At 38.8% G+C, this 26,705-nt stretch overlaps 1 protein-coding gene across 2 annotated transcripts in view; it reads right to left on the bottom strand.

The window, feature by feature from the left end:
• Positions 1-25,852, bottom strand: part of Vkor (Vitamin-K epoxide reductase) — a 73,312-nt gene extending 47,460 nt beyond the window's left edge. The window contains exons 1-2 of one of the 2 annotated variants that reach the window (XM_067139822.2): positions 25,720-25,776; positions 25,566-25,650 (exon numbers count right to left, since the gene is read on the bottom strand). In XM_067139822.2, the coding sequence (XP_066995923.1) occupies positions 25,566-25,650; positions 25,720-25,735 (101 nt within the window). In that variant the 5' untranslated portion in view covers positions 25,736-25,776. Of the gene's footprint in view, positions 1-25,565 lie in introns of both variants that reach the window. The other variant, XM_067139821.2, reaches the window with a different exon arrangement.
• Positions 25,853-26,705: the final 853 nt, after the last annotated feature.

The following is a 26,705-nucleotide window of genomic DNA, read 5'->3' as shown; positions in this document are numbered from 1 at the left end:
AATTCGCCCAATTCACACAAAGTAAATGACTTAATTACTACAATCTAATCTAATGTTGAAAAACTTCCCTTACAAAAACAGAATGACACCCGGTATGAAATAAAAAAACTCCCTACTCTGGTTAAAGAAATAAAAACCAATTCCGATTCTACCCTTTTAAAACAAATCCATGAATTAAAAACAAAAATAAACAAGAATAATGTAATTGATATTACAAAAGCTGACAAAAGAGGAACAACTATTGTAATGAGCAAGAGCGACTATGTTAAAAAGACTGAAGACTTCTTTTTTGACAAATCCTACATAACAGTAAACAAAGACCCTATAGCAAAAAATACAACGGAAGCTGAAGACATTACTAAGAAATTCAACATTTCTCCTACAAGAACAAGAGTACCAAAAACTCGTTAGCATGAATCCAAAATTACTGACAGCCAAAGCATTGCCCAAAATCCATAAAAAGAAGATACCTGTGCGTCCAATTATAAATAGCAGAAATAGTCCTACATATAAAATCTCAAAATTCTTATACAATTTTCTTAAAAAACACTTTAAATTAGAAGATTCTATTAAAAACTCAATTGAATTATGTGAGAAAATAAATAGATTTAATCTACAACCCAAGCACACAATGTGTTCCTTTGACATTATGAATATGTATCCTAATATTCCTGTGAGACCATTAACATTATCAAAACTAATCTTTCTAAACATAGTAACCTAAGTAAATTTGAAATAGAAGATTTCATCAAGTTATTAAGTTTTGTGCTGAATAAAAACTATTTTACTTTTAACAAAATTTACCATCAGAAGCGTTTGGCAATTTCAGGAATTTTGGCGAATATTTACATGGACAATTTGGAGTGAAACAAGATAGTGAAGAAAATTAATGGGCTGTGCTTATGGCTTTGGTACGTTGATGATACGTTTGCAATAATAGACAAACAACAAAAATATAGTGAAAAGATCTTAGATTTTCTAAATAGATTAGATAACAATATAAAGTTTACAAAAGAGGACTAAATTAACAACTCTCTTCATTTTCTAGACATGAACATAACATGCACCATTAATAAGTTCGAGTTTCAAATTTACAGTAAACCAACTTCTGCCCCACTGACAATAAAAAATTATTCTCTATATCCTAACTCCCACAAACAGTTTGGTCTACAAAGTCATAACATAGTCAACTCAACAAATAAGCATTATTCAGGCTCTGGGATCTATAGACTTACGTGTTTGCAATGCAATTTTTCATACACTGGGCAAACAGGCCGCAGTTTCCATACCAGGTATTTGAAACATTTCAATGCGTCAAAATATAATAAAAAATACTCTGCTATGAGCTCCCACATAAAGGAAACTGGGCATCAATTTACCACAAGGGAACAAGATTTAAAGATCATTAAAAGAACAGACAAAGGCAAACTAATGACAGAATTCTAAAACATATACATATATTTAGACCAGCATTTCAATAAGAACCAGAACTTGAATGATGTAATAGAAATAAAAAGTCCGTTATATGGACAGATTCCGGAGTTAGTACAAACATTCAATTTAAAGGATAAAGATTTTTTTGTAATATTTAATTCTACGTCTATAAACACTCCCACTACACCATTGAATGCAACTCCCCCCCTCTTCAGTTTACGCCAATTTTCCTCTGGACACAACTAGTGATTCCAAAGCCCCACCCACCCCTCCTTCCCTGACACACCCCCTGTTGCAACATTCACACCGCTATAACACGAGAACCAGAAGCGTAGCAACTGCCAGACTTTCCGGTGCAGTTAACGCTGCAAGACAACATTGCAACAGTTAAGGGGGTACGTGACAAAATATCAACATCACCAATTAAATCAGATACTCCTACTGACCTAAGGAAGACATTGGAAGGATCGAAGAGGAATGGGCGTACTTTAAAACAGTCATGGTGGAGTCTGCAGAAAAGACCTGTGGAAGAGTATCAGGAAGGAAGAAAGATCAAGAAACGCCCTGGTTTAATGACAGGGTAAAAGATAATACTTAAACGGAAGAAACAAGCTTGGAAAAGATGACTGAGAAACAGAACAACAGAATGCAAAACAGAATACAGGCATTGCAAGAAAGAATGGTCCATGGTGGTTCATGAAGAGAAAAAAATGCTGGCAAAAATTCAGTGAATCTCTGCAAGAAGATACAACTGGAAGCAAAATGATCTTATTCCAGTGGGTAAAAAAAGAAGAAAAACAAGGTGAAGGTGCTAACTTCATTACAAAATGAACAGGAGGAAGTGATGACACAGAAGCAGGACATATTGAAGAGGGGGGAAAACAATTTTAAACAGCTTCACAACGTGCAAAATACGTTAGTACAAGGAGAAATCAAAGAACCAGATTTGGTGCAGATGCCTTTTCTTATTTTTGGCAAGTGGCTTTACGTCGCACCGACACAGATAGGTCTTATGGCGACGATAGGATAGAAAAGGCCTAGGAGTTGGAAGGAAGCGGCTGTGGCCCCAGCGTTCGCCTGGTGTGAAAATGGGAAAGCACGGAAAACCATCTTCAGGCCTGCCGACAGTGGGATTCGAACAAACTATCTCATGAATGCAAGCTCAAAGCCGCGCGCCATCAACCGCATGAGGTGTCCACGGCAGAAATTGAGTGGAAGAATGAAACGAGGCAAGGCAGCTGGAATTGACAAGGTCACCATACAAATGACAATAGCAGAAGGAGCAGTTGGTCTACAGTGGTTGTATAGACTTCAGATTGATATGGAGAGGATAGACTGTTCCAAAAGAGTGGACAAAAGGGGTCATTATACCAATTTTCAAGAAAGGAGACAGGAAGCAATGTGAAAACTACAGAGGAGTGACACTGGTACCTCATAGAGCTAACATCCTTGAAAGAATCTTGGATTAACAAATAAGACACAGAGTAGAGGGAAAATTGGCAGAACACCAGTATGGATTCAGAAGAGGCAGGTCCACATTTGACCCAATATTTACATTGCGTCAAATGATAAAAAGGTATTGGGAATATGGAAAGGACATGGTAATAACATTTCTAGATACTGAAAAGGCATATGACAGTGTCCCAAGGAATTTGGTATGGAAAACATTGAAAGAGGCACAGACTGGGAATGAAACAATGCAGATGGTAATAGCACTATATCAAAGTTGCGAAAGCTGTGTTAGAACCAAAGTGGGTCAAACTGAATGGTTCAGAGTTGAGACAGGCTTAAGACAGGGAAGTGTATTGGCTCCCTTACTCTCCATTATCACCATGGATAGAATTCTACATTATATCAAGGAGAAGATGATGGGCGAGCAAGTAAAGTCTATGCTCTTTTCTGATGACATTGTAGTTTGGGGAGATAATGAAGAGGAAAGACAGACACAAGTTGATTTATGGAATGAGGAGATAAGAAATTTTGGAATGGAGATTAGTACTGCGAAAAGCAAGACTTAGATCATGACGAGAGGTAACAGAAAATCCAGGGGAGTGATAAAAATAGGAAATGAACCTCTTGAAGTAGTGACAAATTTTAAATATTTGGGCAGCATGATGTCACAAGATGGAAATTTGGATGGAGAAATAGATTTAAGAATACAGCAGTCTGCAAGTGTGTGAGAGACATTGTATGGAACAAAGATGTGCCAATGAAGTGCAAGAAGGTTTTATACTCGTCCTATTATAAACCTATACTGACCTATGCTTCAGCAGCCTGGACGTTGTCTAAGCGGAACCAAAGTAATATACAAGCAGCTAATATGAGGTTCTTGAGGAGCACACAGGGAAAGACAAGATGAGATAGAATATGAAATAAGGAAAGTAGTAGTGTGGGAGTGTGTAAACTTCAAGAAGAGATTGATATAACAAAGTTAAATGGTTTGGACACATGAGGAGAATGCCAGGAGAGAGAATACCAAAGAGAACTTTCATGGATACAGAGACTGCAAAGAGGCCTAGAATGAGATGGAGGAGCTCCGTTGTAGACTGTACTGCAAATAGAGAAGTCGATAGCAATAAAGTACTAGAAGAGGAATGGTGGAAAGATCGAGTAAGGTGGAGGGCTTTAGTACACTACCCTACCCGGAGAGAATCTAGAAAAGGGAAAGGATGAAGAAGAAGACTCCTATTGACTCTTAAATTTACACGGCGTTCTTTTAATTGCAAAACTTCAACACGCATTTGGCAATCCTGGCTATCTTTGCAATCATTAAAGAAAAGGCTAGGAAAACAACAGATAGGGAATCTGCCTCCTGGTAGACTGCCCTAAATGCAGATCAGTAGTGATTTATTTATGTGTCGGTGCGACGTAAAGCAACTTGATTTATTGATGGACTCCCTACAACAATATTTTCATACCCCCACCATACCTTGGCTTTGTTTCCTTTAGAATTTTGTCCATAAACATTATAAACATAAGTGAAGACAATATACTTCCCTTCTTCAGTTTCTATACCAATCTGATCTCCCCACTGGAGTCGGGACACTACTAAAAGATTTCTTATACATTGCTTCCACTAGTTCCCTTGATTGCCTTCCACATCCTTTTATTTCTATGGTTTTCCACACCTTTTCTCTATGAACACCATCGTATGCCTTCTCTAACCCAAGGAATACCATCATCAGACCTTTTCCATATCCCACTGTTTTTCCATCAGTAATCTCATGGTAAATATAGGGTCTATCGTTGACATGACCTGTCGAAATCCATACTGCTCTTCTAAATCTCTTTCCACCCTTCCACTCATCCTCCTTTCTATTACTTTCTCCAAAATTTTGGCTACTTGTGGCAACAGTGTAATTCCTCGGTAACTGTCACATACTTTCCTGTCACCTTTCTTAAATACTGGTATTATCACATCTTTACACCAATCATCAGGTACTTGCTTTTTTCCTCCATATACACCTTAGCAGCCTATATAACCAATGTAGATCAATAGGTCTTATCATTTCCACACATATTCCATAGATCCCTGATGCTTTTCCTGTTTTCATTTGTTTAATAGCCATCTCCACCTCTGCCATTGTAATATCACTCTCCCTTTCTGGATCATCCTCATTTACCATTACGCTCTCTTCTGCATCATTTCTCATATTCAGGAGTTTATCGATATTGTTTTTTCACCTTTTCTTTATCTTCTCTGGGTCTGCTATTATATTTCTACTTTCTTCCTTCACTTGTTTTGTGTAGATTTTTTTTCTTTTTTCTTACTTTTTATCCATCCATACAACATCTTTTTTGTACCATTTACATCCTTTTCCAACTCCTGTGTGAATCTCTCCCAACTTCTTTTTTCTTTTCCTCATTTACCACTTTTTTTTACTTTTATTTCCTGATACAATCTTACTTCTTTCCTATCACTATTCCATTCTTGCCATGCTTTCTTCTTTTGTTTAACAACCTCCTTCACCTTTTCATTCCACCAAGGAGTCTCCTTTCACTCTCGTCAAAGTTCTGCCACAAAATTTCTCTGCACAACTTACAAATTAAAAAAAAAAAAACTTGGTCCATTCTTCTTCTACACTTTCTATTTCTGATATAAGAATGTGCTGCTTTAATTCCTTTTATCTTATTTTATCTTATAATTTCTATACTTTTATTTTCTTCTGTCTTATTTCATCTACCCTTACAATTTTACCCATTTTCAATTTTACCATGACTTCTCTGTGGTCTGCAAGAAATCAGCTTCATTTCCTGTGACAAATCTTATTTACAATGAATCAGTAACAGTAAATTGCCACCATTTTGACACTTATATTTGCAGTAAGCAAATCAATTAATCATTTACAGTACATGTTTCATTCCATTTGGAACATCTTCAGCTGTTTTACAACACTTAGGTAAAATTACAACGTATTTATCTTCTGAAGAACCTCTTAACGAGTACCTTGCTTTACTTAAAATCTACGTGAATTTAAAAATTAAAATAATTAAAATCAATGTGGATGGTTGGATGGAGTGGTGAAATGGGAAGGAAAATGGATTTACTTATAATAGCCTATTTTAAAACTATATCTATTCATTTGAACAGATGTTAAAAAATGTTTTTGTTTCTTTACTCAGTGGTCTCCATCAAATGCCTCACATGGTAGTGCTGTTACATCCACGAACATTTTATCACTTATTTTCTCAATCAAAAAAAAAAATTCTAACTTTTTTTGTCCTTCTTTCACCCCAGCCATATCTAGTGATCTTTCGCGTATTCTTCTTTTTTACCCGCCAGTGGTCACTAGGATGAAAGTAACGCGAGTGGTCGCACATTGAGCAAGATGCTCACGGTATGATATGACGTGTTTACATAATAAATACCAACCGATTTCAAGCGTAAATGTATTAACACATTAAATGAACGTAAGAATAAATCTCAAATTGTTATAAAGAACACTAAAAATTACAATAAAATTACAAATAGTAATAAACCCCAAATGGTTATAACTGTATCTGGAAAAAAAAAATTCCCAACTTTCTAAAATTGTGTGTGTGTCTTTCCCAATGCCCTTCACACAAGGAGGACGAGTCACAATATTTTCAGCACAAGTACGTGAGCGTGGATCTCTTCTAGGTGGGTGTCTGCCCCACTTTGTCACCTTATATTTCCCTATATAAACATTTGTCACCAAACATGAAATTCTCATTTGCTTCCAACACATGTTGTTCGACAGCTACAGATTGCTCTCCAGGTACGGTTCCATCAGCACGTTTTTTGGGCTCGGACTGTTCAGTATCCGTAGGCCTATTATGTTCACTCGGTCCACTTTCACAGTCCGAGTCACTGTTTTCGGCCTCGAGGTGATCACTAGGAATTTCATCAAATCAAGCTAAAATGTCACGACTTGAAGCCATGGACACGCACTAATTACACAACACATTAATATAATAAGTTGCGAAGAACTGTTTCAGCTACGAAACAACATACGGCAATAGTGAAACTATAATGCACACAGAAATTAGCGCCAACGTGACTGGTCGCGTGTGAAGCAAAATGCTCACCGTTGACGTTCGCTGATAATTCCTCCTTCCCTGTCCCTTCTCAAGGTCACAGATGTGCGTTTCAATGCATCCGTCCTTCTCTCAAAACTGCAGTGCGAAGGTACATCAGGGCTTAAGTTGGAAACTACATGCGGTATAAATGAGCAGATGATTTTTAATGACCGTGAGCATTTTGCTCATATAGCGACCACTGGCGGGTTTAACCAAGTGTTATCCACAATAATTCCATTTCGTTCACAAAAATCAATCAACTTATCTCCCTCGCTGTTTCATTTTCCATATCCAAATAGACCAATCACATCTTTTCCAAATCTGTCATTTCCAACCCGCGCATTGAGGTCTCCCACGACTATCACTTCCTCATTGGTGATTACTTCCTCGAGTGTCTCCAAGAATTCCTCTACATTTTCCTTACTGTTACCAGTTTGGGGTGAAAAATTTTTTTTTTTTTGCAAGCTGCTTTACGTAGCACTGACACAGATGTGGGGTGTATAAACTTGGATGAAATCTTCCACTCCCTATTCCATCCTCAGCCATACTCTGATTATTCTATCACTACCGTAGTCTACCCTATCCACAAATTTTCTTACCAGTCATTCTGAAATCCAGCATTTCCTGTTTGAGTACACCCCGAGAGCTAGAAACTGAATGCCTCTATTCATCTATTTCTTTATACTTCCTGTATCAGTGCATTGTAATTCTGATATTTTTATTTTCATGTGGTATATAATCTCTTACTTCAATAGTTATTGCAATCCTTCCTGTTCCCCTGCTTATAGATAGGTGCATTAGTGCTTTTGTCCAATCAGAAGGTACCTTACTAATAATCCATGCTAATCTTATTATTTCATGAAACAATTTAATCAGTGCCGTCCCAGTATACTTCACAATTTCAGGTCTAATTTCATCTATTCCTACTGCTTTATGACAATAGAGTTTATTTACCATCCTTTCCACATCCTCAAGCGCAATTGTACCAACAATGCCCTCCTCCCCATGAGCTTGATTGTTTGCGATGTTACCAGAATGAGTTCCCTTTATGTTGAGAAGATTTTCAAAATATTCCTTCGACCAGCCCTGTGATTTCCTTGGATCTATTATGAGTTCATCTAATTTATTCAAAATACTAATAATTTCCTTTTCCCCTTCCTTTCTAAGGTTCTTTATTACTGGCCAGAGAGGTTTCCCTGCCGCATGACCAGGCCTTTCCAGGTTATTACTGAAATCTTACCATGACTTCTTCTTGGATTCAACATTCATTTATTTTGCAATGTTTCCTTCATTGATGTACAGTTTCCTAACTGCATCAGTCCTAGTTTGGAGCCATGTCTGATACACCTCCTTTCTGTGTTTACAAACTGCTCTCCTTTCATCATTCCACAAAGATGTTCACTTTTTACCCCCATCTTTAAAACCCCCTAAAACCCCATGCCACCACAGCCCTTGAGGGGCCTTGGCCTACCAAGCAACCGCTGCTCAGCCCAAAGGCCTACATTTGCGAAGGGTCGTGTGGTCAGCACAACGAATTCTCTTGGTTGTTAATCTTGGCTTTCTAGACCAGAGCCGCTATCTCATCGTCATATAGCTCCTCGATTCTAATCAAGTAGGCTGAGTGGACCTCGAACCAGCCCTCAGTTCCTGGCCGGGAATCAAACCCGGCGCCTCCAGGTAAGAGGCAGGCACGCTACCCCTACACCACGGGGGCGGCACTTTTCCCCATCTTTACACACAGTTATTCCTAGGCATTCCGTTGCTGATTCTTCTACAGCATCCTTGTATGCCACTCATTCTCCTTCTATATCCTGAGCCTGAATACTGTCTATTGTTCGGAACTTTTCACTAATCATAACCATGTACTTCAGTCTAATTTCCTCATACTGGAGATTTTCTACCCTTATTCGTCTGCAGACAGATTTCACTTTTCCTATCCTACGCTTAGAGATACTTAGTTCACTACAAATCACATAGTGGTCAGTATCATCATTATCCCATGAATACCCACACATTCCTAACAGATTTCCTGAATAAAAAATTGGTTATGATATAGTATAGCAGATTATCAGTGGTGTCATCAAAACACCACCACTGCACTGGCTTCCAGTCCTTAGCCACATCCTTCCTCCAGATCTACACCGCATGAACAATCTTGTTCGAGAAGCAAGTAAAATACAGGCCAATACATCACTTCCAATTCATCAAGACATCCAAAGAATCGCTTCAACCCGACTGAAATCCAGACACCCTCCCCTGCTGCTGGCTCAAAAACTGATGAAAGAAATTTACTGTGGACTGCAAACAAGGAATGAAGAATGGACTGTTAAGGCCCCCGACGAATGGAGATCGATCTTTGACCCTACGCAGCCCCCGTTTGGATTTCATCTGCCGTGGAGTGTATGGGTCCCACTAAACAGAATGTGCACTGGGCACGGAAGAAGTGGCTCTGCAATGCATTCTTGAGGCCTGCAACCTTCTCGAAGCTGTGACTGTGGTGAAGAATTCCATACAATACGACACATCACCTCCAGATACTCACACAGAGCCTTCCGCGGAACTATCAACAACCTCCTGACTGCTTCAACAACGGCTATTCAATGGCTGCAACAACTGGTCATCCTAGTTTTGTTTCCATTTTTCATTTGTTAATTTATGTACATATTTACTTATACTTTACACCATTTCTGTGTTTTTGTATTTTTCTGTATTGTACATATCTCTCTTGATTTCTATTTTGTTTTACCTTGACTTTTTATATTTATTCTGTTTTGTAAATTATCGGTTGCTTTCACAATGTCACTCAATTTGTGTGGGGTTTAATTTGTACCATAAGCTAAATAAATCCTCCCATGTGATGCTGTGAATAGCGTTATGCTTGAAGAATGTATTCATAACTGATAATCCCATACTAGCACAGAGTAAACACTTTCCATTCCTATTAGCTTCCATAACTTCCCCCACATTCACCCAGCACCCTTCTCGTATCCTCCAGTTCTATTTCCAACTCTCGCATTGAAATCACCCATGAGCACTATCTTATCCTTGCTGTTGACCATGACTGTGTCAGACTTTCATAAAATTTATCAATTTTCTCCTCCTCTGCACCATTACATGGTGAGTACACTGAGACAATTCTTATCCTAATTCCTCCAACTGACAAATCTATCCACATCATTCGCTCATTTACATGTCATACAGAAACCATGTTGTGTGTAATAGCGTTCTTGATGAACAGTCCTACACCACACTGTCTCTGCCCTTCCCATTTATACCACCAAAAACACTATAATCTATCTCTTCCTTGTCATCTCCCCTTACCCAAATATTAACTCATAACAGATACAGATGCATCCTCTTTGCTGACTCAGTCAGTTTTACTTTCTTTCCTTCATAAACCCCATTAATACTGATAGCTCCCCATCAATTTCCATTTCCATCCCCAAGTTGTTTCCAAGAAATCCCCCGCCTGTCAAACGGACGTGGAACTCCGTTAATCCCATAGGTCCGAAGCTTTCTTATAACATTCTGAGCATGCTCGGTGAAAATTCTGTGAAGCAGAATGCTACCGTACCCTACTCCCAGTGAGGATTTCTCCTCTAACAGGTTAGGGACCATGGTGGATTGTATAATCATAGCCGCCTGAGCACAAGGAGAGCCATGACTCAGAATATGTCCAAGATGCCCACTCCCATTCCATAGCAACTGGTATCCCGACTCTCAGGAGCATTTACCAGGCCACTCAGCCATTGCCCTTGGTTCATGAACTACGATGCAACAACAGTAACCCATACCATTCATTGATCAGTATACCACACAAAATGTTAAATGGCATTTTGGAAGAGAGGGTGCAATCCGTGGTTGAGAGTAAGTTGCATGAAAACCAGTGTGGTTTCAGAACACAGTCGGCAGGATTAGATTTTCAGTATGCGCCAGGTAACTGAAAAATGCTACAGAAGAATAAACAGCTATGTTTATGTTCCGTAGATTAAGAGAAGGTATATCACAAAATACCGATGGAAAAGATGTTTGCTATACTGGGGGGGGAGGGACTACGGGATTAAGAACAGATTACCAAAAGCTATCAAAGGCATTTATGTTGAAAATTGGGCTGCAGTGAGAATTGATGGCAGAGCAAGTTCTTGGTTCAAGGTACTTACGGGGTCAGACAAGGCTGTAATCTTTCACCTTTGCTGTTCATTGTTTACATGGATCATGTACTGAAAGGTATAAACTGGCAGGGAGGGATTCAGTAAAGTGGAAATTTAGTAAGCAGTTTGGCCTATACTGACGACTTTGTCTTAACACTTGAACCGCCAGAACACATAGTATACCTAGAACCGATGATGCAGTCATTTTGACTGCTGTATTGGAATTACAGTATTATTTTTATTCTCAATATGTATAGTAACTCATTATCATCCTTTCAAATATGTATTAGTAAGTTTATAAAACATTAATTATGGGATCTAACATGGAAAAGGAACAAATTATTTAATTGTATTGCAAATGTAATATTTTCCTCATTTTTTACAAACACAAAAACGTTTCTATAAAACACACTTATCTAATAAACAATCATTGTTTTTACTTCAAATTCTTTTAGTCTAAATGGTAAAATAGTTATTGCTCATTATCAGAAAAGAAATTAACTGTAACATTTTATTTATTGCAATTCATAACCTGAAACATGTTTGCCAAATCCACGTACCACAGCATATTTGTGAAATGCTGTTTTTATTTTCCTTCAGTGTATTTGCACACGCTGATGCAATTCTGCATCTTTAGAAGTAGGAACTACATCCCACAACCTAAGTTATGTCCTTTGAGCAAAAACTACACACTCGTTGTTTGCACTTTCTGCAGGTAAAGCTTGTCTTATTCCTGCATTTCTTCATTTGGCATTGACTCCTCTGTACATTTCCTTCCACAGGCTCCCTAAATTCGGGTTCTGTATCCATAGACTTAGGTTTCGATCACATGTACCCCATACAAAGCACCTCTGCTAGCTTCAGGATGTAATTTTGGCGAGTGATCTTCTCTGTCACTTTTTGAAAATGATCCAGGAATTGATAACTGCCAAGTCGAGAATATTATGAAATACAGTATATTTCCTTCCCAATTGATCCACCATGTCCACACCATATTTTGTATTGTTGTAGAAGTCTACTGTTTTGGGAATCCTTTTGGGATTAGCTTGAGGTGCAAAATACTGTATAGAAGGACGTTCTTGTTTTGTTTACCATGATAAACTGTAAGTGTGCCATTGAACGTTTCAGGAGAGTTGAGTCGTAAAGACTAGCTTTCATAGTCTTCACAGCTGTAGGAATTTCTCTCCTTTACCATCTAATGGTTCCAACAATACTCACACCATTACTTTCAACTTCTTATCAAGTTTCACTGTTGTAAAAAAGTTGTCTGCAGTCACGTTTCACCCCTTCTTTTGAAACGGCTCCAGCAACTTCATTACTACACTATCGAGAAGAGTCTCGTCACGTGGTCTGCGGTTGTCTTTTCCTAGGTAAGGAAACCCAATGCACAGATCAGTATACCAATCCAAATTACAACATAAATGAAATTAGAGAAAAAACTATCATTATCTTCAATACAGTTATCCCAGCCCTAAAAAACTGTTACCTTAAGATAATCAATAAACAGAACACGACAGAGAAACATCAAAAAATACACCTAGCTCCACCCCTACCCCCACAACAGCAACTCTTCTTACCCCTCCTTCCCTTCCCCTCACAGCAGCTAATATGAGCCCAAGAAGTAGTACACAACGAGCTTGCATATCAAACACAACTCCGCCACACCAATAACAGTAAGCACATATTCAAATTAGCACACACAACCCTTAGACATTCCTCCAACATAAAATATCACTCACAGCTCAATCTTATCTTCCACAGATAATATAACATCACTGCACAGCTACAAATGGGAAAGGAGCCACAACTTTGAACCCAATGCCACTCAATTTATACGGACATCACAGGACAACATGATTCGATTTTAACAAAGCAACAAGATTCAACACACAGCAGAGCTGAATATACACATTTCAGCCTAATTCTATCCATACGTCCGGCACCCTTTTTAAAGTGTTTTATTCTATGTATATACATGAAGACAAAATCTTTTATACATACGTGACAATTTTACAAGCAAATCATATCATTCAAACTCCAGAAACAGCAACCACGTGTACAACTATGTAAATAAAACTTGAACACAGAAGTCAACCAATGAACTGAACAACACGCAAGACACGAACATTCATGTGCATGAAGTGTTTCTACATATATTGTATTTATCTTATTTATTTATATATATATATATATGTTAGTTTTAAGTAGAGATGTGTTTTATAAACTAATTTCAAGACCTAAAGCATATCATTATAGACATACAATTGCATTGTCGCACAGTGACATACACGCCAGTTCCCGTTTCAACATGCCCCATTTGGATGTGACCAAATGTTTATTATCATATGGCATTCCCCAAACAAAGTAATCTTAATCATAGCTTCATGATATAGATGTGAATGTATGGTTCAGCTGAAGATGACCCTATGTAGGAGGTCGAAACCGGTACTGTAGCATAATAAGTGCAATAAATAAGTATTGATAGGTGGAAGTCTTTTCCTATTTCTAATTAAATAAAGTTTGGTCGCAAAATAAGTTAAGCCCCAATTCGCGATTTAGGCAGTGGAGCACTATTACTATGGGAGAGGTGAAAAGGTTTCTTGCAATTTTATAGCACATTTGTATTACCCGGGATCTGACGATAGAGAATCATTGAAGCACAGATCCAGTTCTCAGTTGTAATTTTTGTCCCAATTTATCCAGGGAGAGGTTTCTGAACATTCTCTCCATGTTTCACCTATCTGACAATACTAGTCAGAAGAACCCAAGCAAATTAGAGCATGTTCTGCATATAAGTTCGGCCTCTCTTGAATAAATTAGTCGCTAAATTTTGAGAGACATATTACCCAGGAGAAGCCATAACTATTTATGAAGCTATGTGCCCATTTAGGGGTAGGATATATTTCAAAGTACATATGCCCCAGAAGCCAAATAAGTATGGTATCAAATTGTATATTCTGGCCAAGTTGAGCACAGGGTATATATGGAACTCTGAGGTGTATCACGAAATGGACGCACGACTTGACAACAGTCACAAATATGAAGTTTTTGAAGCTTCCTCCTAATCAATACTTTATTTATACATACATACATTATAATTATTCTGCAAGCCTCTGTGAATTTACTAAACATCGCCACAGTCCTTGATTTGCAACTAGTGTTGTGGCCTCATTTTATTCTATACCTCTTATCTTTAAATAGTTAGAAACCGAGTCTAACCATCGTCATCTTGGTCTACCTCTACTTCTCTTACCCTCCATAATAGAGACCATTATTCTCCTAGGTAACCTATCCTCCTCCATTCGCCTCACATGACCCCACCACCGAAGCTGGTTTATGCGTACAGCTTCATCCATAGAGTTCACTCCTCATTCCAAGTACCCTCCTGCCACTGTTCCCACCTGTTTGTACCAGCAATCATTCTTGCTACTTTCATGTCTGTTACTTCTAACTTATGAATAAGATATCCTGAGTCCACCCAGCTTTCGCTCCCGTAAAGCAAAGTTGGTCTGAAAACAGACCGATGTAAAGATAGTTTCGCCTGTGAGCTGACTTCCTTCTTATAGAATACTGTTGATCGCAACTGCAAGCTCACTGCATTAGCTTTACGACACCTTGATTCAATCTCACTTACTATATTACCATCCTGGGAGAACACACAACCTAAATACTTGAAATTATCGACATGTTCTAGCTTTGTATCACCAATCTGACATTCAATTCTGTTGAATTTTACTCTATTTCATGGTTCATGGCGTGGGTTAATGTAGTCACGTCCTAGTTCGTGAACCATGGGCAATGGCTCAGTGGCCTAGTAAGCAGTCCTGAGAGTCGGGATACCAGTTGTTATGGAGTGGGAGTGGGCATCTCGGACATATTCTGAGTCATGGCCCTCCTTGTGTTCAGGCGGCTTAGGACTATACAATTCACCGGTGGTCCATAACTGTGAAACTGACGTAAAACAATAGGATTACTGACCAATGGACTGCTGCTAGAGCATAACACTGAATCGATGATGCTTGCAGTCTAAAGGGGGTCCAAAATCCAAGTTATCGTCCCCTCATAACGGTACTTATAGCTAGGAAAGTAGAACCATGGTATTTGTCATGTTGCGGTACTAATCAAAAGTAGCAGAGACTCGCGGTATTCCACACATTATGGTACTACTCACAGGTTATGAAATTCGACATATAATACAGATCTATGGTTTTTCTCACTTTGCGGCGCCATTTACAGGCAACGCAAACCTATGGTGTTCATCACATAAGAGTACTAACCACAGGGACCCGCACTATCCCGTGGTGTTCCTCATATAGTGGGTACTAATCATAGGCAAGGCAGAACTATGGTAGCTATCATCCCATAGTCCTGCTCATATGGTGGTACTAATCACAGGTACTGCAAAAGCCGACCGCACGGTGCTCCTGTGTGCTACTAATCACAAACCTATTTGGTACCTAATATAGTGGTACTACGCGCAAGTAAAAGCGACCCACGGTGTTCTCCGCGTGGTGGTACTTATCACAAGTAGTTTCATGGTTCCAAGACAATCATCCCTTAGTCGCCTCTTACGACAGGCAGGGGATACCGCACGTGTATTCTACATGTGCGTCCCCCACCCGCAGCGTAACAGGTTCGTGGACAAAACAGTGAAGTGGTGGAATAAAAACTGGCCTTCCATCTCATCGTGATGGCAATAGAAAATGGTTGCATTGTTCACAACAGTCTGAAAGCAAAGGAACTCGGCACCTCCCAGTTTGTTTAAGAAGTTTGCTCAAGATTAGTGCTATCTGCAGCCAATGAATTTGAACCCAGCACCTAGAGTTCGAAGAGAGATCGGATCACTCGAAAACATTTTCCAGAGTTCCTCTTTCTGAAGGTAAAATGAAGGCACAGAGAAGATATATGGTTTGTAGTGACAAGGAAAAACATTGCACGGGCAAAGCCGGGAGAAAAAGACACTTCTTATCAGTGTACTGACTGTGACGTTGGACTTTGTGTCACCACTTGTTTCAAAATTTACCATACCGTAATGCATTATGATAAGTGACCTTTTTGATTTTAAGTTCAAAGTAGTGTGTTATAACAATTACATGATTATTGAGATTTATTTCAACAGTGTAGTGCAGGCATATTTGATTTTACAATTTTTATTTTCTTCTTCCTGAAAATAGAATGGTGTAATTTTGCAGCATTGTTTTACAATATAGATTTTTTCAATCGTATCTGAAATTTATTAAACATGTACCGTTAAGGATTCAGAAATCAAATGGAATTTTCAATTAATTTGTAATTCAAACCACATTCATTTTATGCCATTCTGAATGTAGCCATAAATTCTAGAAATAATCCAGCATACAGATGATGAGCAATATTTAAGGCATCAACAGGGTAAGAGTTTAAATATATTAGGTAGCAGAGCGTGGTTTAAATGTACCGTAAAAAAATCAATAAACACACAAGGGAAAGATAAACAAATTATGCTTAACAAGGACAACTCAAAGCAATAGGAACAGATGGAGAACAGGATGTAGAAGAATGCTGGGCAACCCTACAGGGATCATAAACCAGAGATCCTTAAATTCTTGAACTCAGGCAATCATGTTCCTTAAAATAGTGTTTATTAAACATAAACAACTTAACCTTCGAAATAGATTTAAGAAGGAGATAGCCCACAGACATTAACAGGCACAATTTATGTTGGACATTAGATCTACTGTTAAAATATACACATTCATGACATACAAAGTTCTTAAATGAGTAATTTCACTGTGGAAGTGTGGATAGGCACTTGCATTCGTGGTCCTGCCCTCAGAACCCGGGTGATGTTCCGTGCACCAAGTGAACAGAGACAGTTTTAAAGGCGATATAAAGGAATCCATTTTCTAACTACGGTTCAACAGTAGTAATTTAGAAAATACAAGTGAACTACCAACATCACGGGGATCCTACGGGCATGACCCCCCCCCCCCCTACACCAGAATTGGATATTCCTTTTGGGGGCTAGCCCCATTCTACCAAGACAGGCAACAAAGAAAAATACAATGACATTACTTTTATATTACCATTTACATGGTAAAGTTGCCTACTCCCCCCCCAAAAAAAATTTGTCACTGTCATGATATTCTCCAAAATGCCCTGAAGTTTGCCAGAACACACGAAACAAGGTTTAATTCTAGCATCATCCCCACACTCTTTGACATAAATCAGAACACAGTAAACAAGGGTTCTTCCTGGCGCCAGCGATACATGAGAATGACATAGCCAGGCCTGCATTAGGGTGTTCCAACAGTTGTTACTTCTCAATTTTACTGAGTAGTACGAAAACTACATTTTATTTATTACAATAATAATAATAATAATAATAATAATAATAATAATAATAATAATAATAATAATAATAATAATAATAATAATAATAATAACAAACTTCACAACAAAGCTTCCCTCCTGTACACATGCAACCCCAAGGATGATCTCATATTTATTTTCCATACTGGTACACATACTATGAAGGCGCTGATAGGAATGAGTACTTTACAGCCGCAAATCAGATGGCTTTTTGCCATTTACCTGAACCACCTACAAGGCTGACCTGTCAAAGAGCAGTATGATAGCTAGTATTGAACAAAGCTGATGAAACCAACAGTCGCATTGAATCCACATCACAAAAACTGAAAACAATATTGCTAAAAAGTACTCCACAAATATGCATTAGAAATAAACTTAAATTGTTTAATTGATACTGCTTTCATAATACACGAGGCCAACCAATTACATTTTCTAAGTGAATATACCTATAATACGCTTAAAAATTATACGAACATTGCATATCTGACCTACTCCCTTTAAACAACACTAAAAAGTCAGTGCTGTTGCTGCACTGTATGCCATACATTTCAGAATATAAGGTGAATATGCTTTCCACAATGTTAAATGAAATTATACCTAGTCTTTTTCATCTTGAAGTCACACAAAATGGATCAGTTTTCCTAGAGATTCAAACTACAATAAAATCCTCTGTACTGCAGTTCCAGAAAGTCACTCATGGCTATCAGGTCAGCCTTCTTTTCCTTCCTGGTTGGAAGACTGTCACTATACAGTACACTGGACAGAGTTCTTTAACTGGAACGATGCGATGTGATTCATGACTGTTCCTTTCCCTCTTTGGCACTTAGTAGTACTGAACATACTCCAGTGTTCTAGTATGTTGTGCCCTCTCCTCAATCGAACAGTAGGGTCATCTGAAGATACCTGTAACCATAGTGCCGAGGTGATTTTACAATTCGGGTCTTTCTGCACATTTTGTTTAAGAACAGAAAACTCCAGAGAATGTTCCCTACCCATCTCCATCACCACAAATGGATTGCTTGGACGAGCATTCTCAAACACTTTTCCATAAAATACTACAGTCGCCCATCGAGAGTAATCGTCTGACACTCATTACGTATGCAAGAGCAGCTACGTTCCTAAAACAATCAATTATGTGTTACATTAATCATGATGTAGGATATGACATATGGTCTTCATTTTATACTTGCTTCATTTGGAGGCTTCGGTCTTGATCTTATTACATTCTTCCTTGCTGTATATGCCTTTCCGATGTTTCTCAATTTCTTGTTTTTCATATCCTTCCAATCATTTATATTTAGCAACCATCGCTTTTCTTTATTTACGAGATTTATGGACCCTCCAGACACAAATGTGCTGCTTGCGCACGCCATCTTCTTAACTATATGCAACGTGTTTCTAGCGACCGCCAACTTAATGGCTTCATAATTCTATGTATGGTAAATATTTCAACTTTCTAATACTACAGCACCGTCAGGTATGGAATATGCAATGTTTTTCCATCATTAACTCCATTTCGACAAAAATGGGTTATACAATGTTATTCTGGAGAGCTACTCAATTATCTGCAAAGCATTTCAAGCATGGAAGTATTTCCACCACAGCCTATGGATATCAAAGGATGAAGGAAGATCAAAGAGCATGTATTATATGCAAAGACAATAGTACATTACAAGCTTTTTGGAAACATGAGATTAGAGAAGAACAGGGGTACCAATATTGTTTTCCATTAAATTCCCCCTATTTTTCTTTAAATTTTTATCTCGCAATGGCAGCAACTTCCCCCAATCCGCACTTGTGTCAACTTCAATCTTGACTTTTTATTCATAAATCTGCTGCACTTGATAGTTCACACAGTGGGTTACTGTAGGCAGGACCTAATTCGTGATCCATGGGCAATGGCTGAGTGGCCTAGTAAGTAGTCGTGAGTGTCAGGACAGCAGCTACTATGGAATACGAGTGGGCATCACAGACATAATCGGAGTCATTGCATACCTTGTGTTCAGGCAGGTAGGGCTATGCAATCCACTGGGTGTCTCTAAACTGTTAGAGGAGAGATTCTCACTGGGACTATGTGTAATTGGGCAGCATCCTACTTCACAGAAATTACAGAACTCAGGATATTTTAAGCCTCCCGCAGGTAATGCCACCTTGACGAAGGCAATATGACATTGTTGGGTGTTTTTGGAGACTTGCATGCTCAAATGACCCTTAGAGCTATGCCAACAGGAGCTACGGCTCCTGATAGGGCCACCCAAGTTGGACAAGTCGAAGGCGATGGGCCAGACTAAGAGCAGTACCCTGGTCCTCCAGGTTGGGGGTTGGGCGTGGGGTCAACAACCCTAACCCAGAAAAACACTCTTGTTATGGAACCAAAGAACAAAGGAAACCGGATGGATGTAATGGATAAACAACCCTGGCAAAGTAAACGGCGTATGAAGTGGTATTTCGCGACATGAAATGTGAGAACACTGAATAAACAATGATCACACTGACCATTTTAACCTATTTTCAACCTGGCTGCATAATACATCAACCGAAGATAATGGCAGGACTCCAAGTTTTAACGCAACTTCATTTAATCTTGTACAAATCCAACTGAACTTCGCAAGATAGTATTACAATTCCAAGGACACCGTAAATTCACATCATTATACGACGTTGTGTCCAATATTTTAATTTAAATAGACATCATTTTAACACCCATTAACGATGGATATCGGCAGGACTTCAAGTTTTAATGCAATTTCATTCATTCCTAACTCAACTTTTTTGAACTACGCAAGGCAACTTCAAGGATACTGTGAATTTATATCATCACAAGACGTTGTATTTAATTAGACATTGCTATATTGTGTTTTTAATTTGTACTTGACAAAATGGGATTTTAATTCTATGTTTGTACCATCCAAATTTTTAAGTGTTACATTGTAATACTCATTGTTTTGAATTTTTAATGCCCCCCCCCAATTTTAGTCAGGTCTTATTGTATACTGAATTTTAATCCACTAGCTGAGGAAGAGAATGCATAATATTCTCGAAACATGTACTAGATGGTAAGGTGAAAGGTAAATATATAAATAAATAAATAAATAAATAAATAAATAAATAAATAAATAAATAAATAAATAGTATTGACTAGGCGGACCATCTTCCAACATATTTACTGTTACTAAGTCAATACAGATCCAATCCCGACCATCATGGTCAAGATTATTAATAATCATCTACCAGATTCAATAGAGACTCTGTCCAGCTTTGCACATTGGCTTAATTACCAACACTGTAACCACACAAACATACGACCATCACACTACTTGCAATAACAAATACATGATTTGATTATTGCTACACAGTTGAAGTCATTCAACAATACTTATCCCACACACACTTCTACCATCAGAGATTTCAATCAAGTGTTTTTCAGATCTGGGGAAGCACCCAGCCTTAACATAAGATAACTGCTCCTTTTCCCTGTTATCTTGTCTTGTCAATCTCTTTGCTCCTTCCTCCCTTTACCTCGTAAGAGCATCTACTTGTGGTTAACCAACAACATTAACTTCATGTTACACTTTAATAGGTAGCTTGCATCTTTAGAAAGGTGAAAATGATGTGAAATGATACTTAAGTTGATGATAGGAGAGATGATTCTTCTATGCTTGCCAGTGATACACCAACCCATTCTTACTTATTTAGTAAAATTAAAACTGACACTATGTCAATTTCTGAGATGTGGCCATTTCCCGTGTTCTTATTGGCTGCAGGGCAGTTCCTATTGTCTCCGATGGAGCTTGCATCATGTGTGGCCCACAACTACCACATTCTGCGAAAATAATGAAACCACAATGTTTGAAAGTGATGTATAATGGCATCATATTATCTCATGTTCTTATCACTAAGCCGGCCTCGTGGTGTAGGGGTAGCGTGCCTGCCTCTTACCCGGAGGCCCCGGGTTCGATTCCCGGCCAGGTCAGGGATTTTTACCTGGACCTGAGGGCTGGTTCGAGGTCCACTCAGCCTACGTGATTAGAATTGAGGAGCTATCTGACGGTGAGATGCGGCCCCGGTCTATAAAGCCAAGAATAACAGCCAAGAGGAATCGTCGTGCTGACCACACGACACCTCGTAATCTGCAGGCCTTAAGGCTGAACAGCGGTCGCTTGGTAGGCGAAGGCCCTTCAAGGGCTGTAGTGCCATGGGGTTTGGGGGTTTGGTCTTATCACTAACCAATGGTCTTCTCAATAGCCAATACTGTCACAGGGGATACCGGAGGTCTATGGGATGCTTCGCAGTTCTAACCTGGGAGCTTATGCCCTCAGACCCCTTGTACTTGTCCTAGCCCAATGGCCTTGTCACTAGCCAGACTTAAGTTCACAAGCTGGCAGCTTCAAGCTGTGTGCTGTGACATCATGCAAGATGCTCCATGTTGGATTCTTAACCTCTCTTCTGCACACTAGTTAGTAAACTTTACCATACATTTCAACAATCTTATTTTACCCTCTACTAATGTGGGCCACAGCCAAAAATACTGGACTCAGGTTTTTTTTGTGTCATCTATTCGCTCGTGCTTTCATGGTAATTTTTTTTTTTTGCTTTATGTCGCACCGACACAGATAGGTCTTATGGCGACGATGGGATAGGAAAGGGCTAGGAGTGGGAAGGAAGCGTCCGTGGCCTTAATTAAGGTACAGCCCCAGCATTTTGCCTGGTGTGAAAGTGGGAAACCACGGAAAACCATCTTCACTCAGGGCTGACGACAGTGGAATTCGAACCCACTATCTCCCAAATACTGGATAATGGCCGCACTTGAGCGACTGCAGCTATCGAGCTCGGTCTTTTATGGTAAGTCACTGTTTTATACACATACATGGTTAAATACAGACGGTGTACGAGCAATACCTCGTATACCATAAAGTTCTTCCAATCTATTATCCTGCGTAAGACTGGTCACGCCTCTCAGCCACACGCAGATATGCAGTCCATCAGAACAATGTTCATTGTGTTCATTTTCCTGTGTTAATGTGTAAATGAAAATGAACCTTAAATGCATTATCAGGCATTCCATTGTAATGGGTGTTACAGTTGAACAGTTAAAAAGACAAATTTGGAGAATGAAGTAACTGACCAAAATCTCATCAATTGCCAAAGATAACTCTTATTTTTGCGTGTACTTTGGGCTGTTATTTTCTGAAATAAAACTCTTCCCAGTATTTTAAATAGTAAAAGAACATACTGCAACGGGTGTTACACAAATGCAACTCACTCGTTGAGGTAGAACAGGTAGTAATAGAAACTTACAAATTTTATTGCAGATCAAAGTAACTCTAGAAAAAAAACATGAAATTTAAAAAAAAAGGACAATCACAGTTTTTCTTGTTATTTCACTATTATGAATGTAACAGGTGTTACAGGAATTTTAACGGGTGTTACACAGTTGACAGAAAACATTATAACTGAGCAAAATTGGCCAAATGCTTATCAGATTAAAGGTGATAATAATACACCAGTAGGCCTATAAAAAAAAATTAAAGTAAGATTGTTTAAATGAGTAAATTAAGCAATAGAGCTCATGATCAAATTTAACAACTTCTTAAAAATGATTCTGAAACTCTTTGTATTATAATACGTATTTGTTATTAAATGCACATTAAATCATATTTATAATTAGAGCATTAATATTGTTACAAATTTGACTATTTTTCTTTTTGAAACCTCAAAAACTGCAACTAAACTTTAGTAATAATGATTTTAAAAATATGTTCATCACTAGATATAGCTATTTATAATATATCTGTTCATACAGTTAAACACACCACTATTTTTTGATAGGTTTACAAAAACATGCCAAGGTTGCATTTTTCATGGAATCCATGTTATAGGCGTGTAGCAGTGCGTAAATACTTCGTGAAAATATACATTCCTACAGTACAGTACAATAAGACTCATTTTCCTTTACATACTGGCATAGGAAAATGAACACAATGCCGGGCTGAGTGACTCAGACGATTGAGGCGTTGGCCTTCTGACTCCAACTTGGCAGGTTCGATCCTGGCTCAGTCCGGTGGTAGAAGGTGCTCAAATACGTCAGCCACATATCGTTAGATTTACTGGCACATAAAAGGACTTGTGCAGGACAAAATTCCGGCACCTCGGTGTTTCCAAAAACCGTTAAAAGTAGTTGGTGGGACATAAAAACAGTAACATTATTATAACAACATTATTATGAATGCAACGAACACTGTTCTAATGGACTGCATATCCACGTGTGGCTGAGAGATGTAACCAGTCTTAAGGAAAATAATGCATAGGAAGAGCATTGTAGGACACGAGGTGTTGCTTGTGCACTGTTGATATGTATGTTTCCTATACATATTGCTCTTGTGAGAATTTACAACTCCCTCACAGTTATACGGCATTGGAATGCACATCATTGAAGGTGCTCCCAAAAGTTATCACCAAATGAGATTACCCGAACTGGTAGCAGGAATCTCAAAAGAAAATTTTTAAGCATAATGCAGAAATCCAGAGAGAAACCTCACACCATTTTCAATGATTATTAAAATATTTTTGACACCCTGAACAGAAGGAATATGTAGGAAAAGGTAGAAACTAACTACATCTCCCAAATGATCTGCAGTATATTGTCCAGAAATTATGTGCGGATCGACGAAAACCTGTCCAAGTATAGACTCATCACGCAGATAATTGGTGTGTTACACAATGTGCCTACTACTATTCAATATAGTAACCGCAGATACAGTAGAATCAGTGAAGGAATAAAAAAAAATGTCCATATAGCAAGATGACAAGGTAACCTACCGATATAAATTTCAACCTAGTAAGAATACTTGTAGGGGCGGGATGGTAGGTTCCTAGCAAGCATAAAGGAAGGATATCTCGTTTCAGCTACTTAAGGTATCGCTACAAATAGTCTTCCTATGCTTTTCCTCCTTCCTAAATACACAACTCTAATAGAGAACCCCCATCAGATGTAGTAACCTACGATTCCAAACTGATATGGTACCATCTTAACAAAGGAAACCAGGAATATACTGAACGAGCCAGTTGAAATTAACCACATCCCACTTGATTAGCAAACTTGCGAAGGAGTCATTCTTCATAGGCGAGTATGAATTATCATGTCACACTCAGTTATGATAGGCCCGGGACGGACGCTGTGGTACACACAGCCCGGAGACAATCAAATCATGTCACACAGACACAGTTAGGTCTTATGGCGACGATGGGATAGGAAAGGGCTACTAGCGGGAAGCGACCGTGGCCTTAAGTAGGGTACAGCCCCCGCATTCGCCTGGTGTGAAAATAGGAAAAAACGTAAAACCACCTTTACTGCTGCCAACAGTGATGTTCCAACCTACTATCTCCCGAATGCAAGTTGGCAGCTACATGACGCAGACCACGCAGCCACTCACTCGGTACCAAATTATGAACACACACATATTACGATGACCGGGCGAGTTGCCTGTGCGGTTAGGGACACGTACCTGTGAGCTTGCATCCGGGAGATAGTGGGTTCGAGCCCCATTGTCGGCAGCCCTGAATATGGTTTTCCCCATTTTTACACCAGGCAAATGCTGGGGCTGTACCTTAATTAGGGCCATGGCCGATTGCTTCCCACACCTAGGCCTTTCCTATCCCGTCGCCGTAAGACATATCTGTGTCGGTACGACGTAAAGCAAATGCAATTTTTTCACATTACCATACGCTTTGCAGGCATGGCTTCCATCATCAACTGTCAGCAAGTAAACAGTATCTTCCACAGCGTGGGATATTGCGTGATGGATACAACGCACTGTGATGAGAAAGACAATGTCACTTTATATCTTGCAATGTACAAACCATTTCTTCCTGAACATACAACCTCCTTCTTCTTTCTTGATGCTTATGGACTCTTTAACATACAACCTAAATGTCACATTATGTTCCACAAAGTTTCATAAAACATGCAACGAGACGTAAAAATATCCTACTTTCAAGTCATCAGGTTAGACCTCAAATATTGCGAATTTTTATATGTATGAATAATGGTATAAATAAGCAAACATTGAAAATAAACTGCTTACTTACGGGGACATGAAGGCTTTTGAGCAACTCATATTTTCACTAATGTCACACATAGCAGTGTATTCCTTGTCGTGCTCCTTCCGGCTTTCTACAATATAAGCATACAATGACAATTGAACTCCCGCCAAGCAAAAGAAAATAAGAGCCTTGTTTATACCTGAAAGGCTTAACATTGTCGCTCACTGCTGTCAACAATCAGTTCATAAAATAATCACTCAAACGCACAAGTATAAACTACCCGAACCTACCACTTCAAACAAGATACACCAACAATCCAAAGTACACAAATACTCGGCACGGACAGCTAGAGTACTTGCTTAATATAGTAGCGCAGAAAATGAGTGAAGGATTAATGCAAGTAATTTCCGCTAGATGATGATAGTATCATTAAACTAGAAGCTCTTATGCAGGAAAGTAACAGGAAAATTAGATATCACGTATTCTCTAAACCTGAGCTCTAATATAAACGTTCAATTCAAAATGTCAACAAATTTCAGCAATGCCGTTGCCTTCCTCAATCGTGACGAGTAGCTCTCGTCGAGCAGGGTATAGATATTTGGTTTTTTTAAATGTCTCGTATGAAGATGAAATTTTTGGAATCACGGAATATTATTTATATTTCAATCTTAGTTGCGGGATAACCGTTGCCTACGAGATATACAAGGCCGGGACATAGTTACTAATTTGCCGCTGAAAAGACAGCCCGACCGAGTTCTCTGTTTTGCCGCTAGATGTCAGGTTCCTACCCTGCACTTGGCGGATTTTAACATTATGATGTTGTGTTGATTATATGCAATTTATTGTGCGTATTGTTTCTGTCGGTGAGTGTCCGTGAGGTTAAAAGCATGGTGCACTGTTGTGTACCTCTATGTACTTCGGATACCGCTAAAAAGCAAGAAAATATAACGTTCAAAAATTTTCCTTGGGAGTGCGGTTTAAGAAAGAAATGCAGGCAAGCTATTTCGAGGCACGAGTATGTAGCTTGCGTTATAATACATCAGATTTCAGTGTAAGCATCAATAAAACATGAAGATGAAAAACATCAAGACGAGTGATGTAGACATTCAGGCTGCCCCTAAAATAGTCTATATAAACGAACACCTGACACCTACCAATAAATACGGTACCTACATAAACTGGCGA

This window comes from Anabrus simplex, chromosome 2 (assembly GCF_040414725.1).
Source record: "Anabrus simplex isolate iqAnaSimp1 chromosome 2, ASM4041472v1, whole genome shotgun sequence".
Classification (NCBI taxonomy): Eukaryota; Metazoa; Arthropoda; class Insecta; order Orthoptera; family Tettigoniidae; genus Anabrus; species Anabrus simplex.
This window is presented reverse-complemented; position numbering and strand designations above follow the sequence as displayed.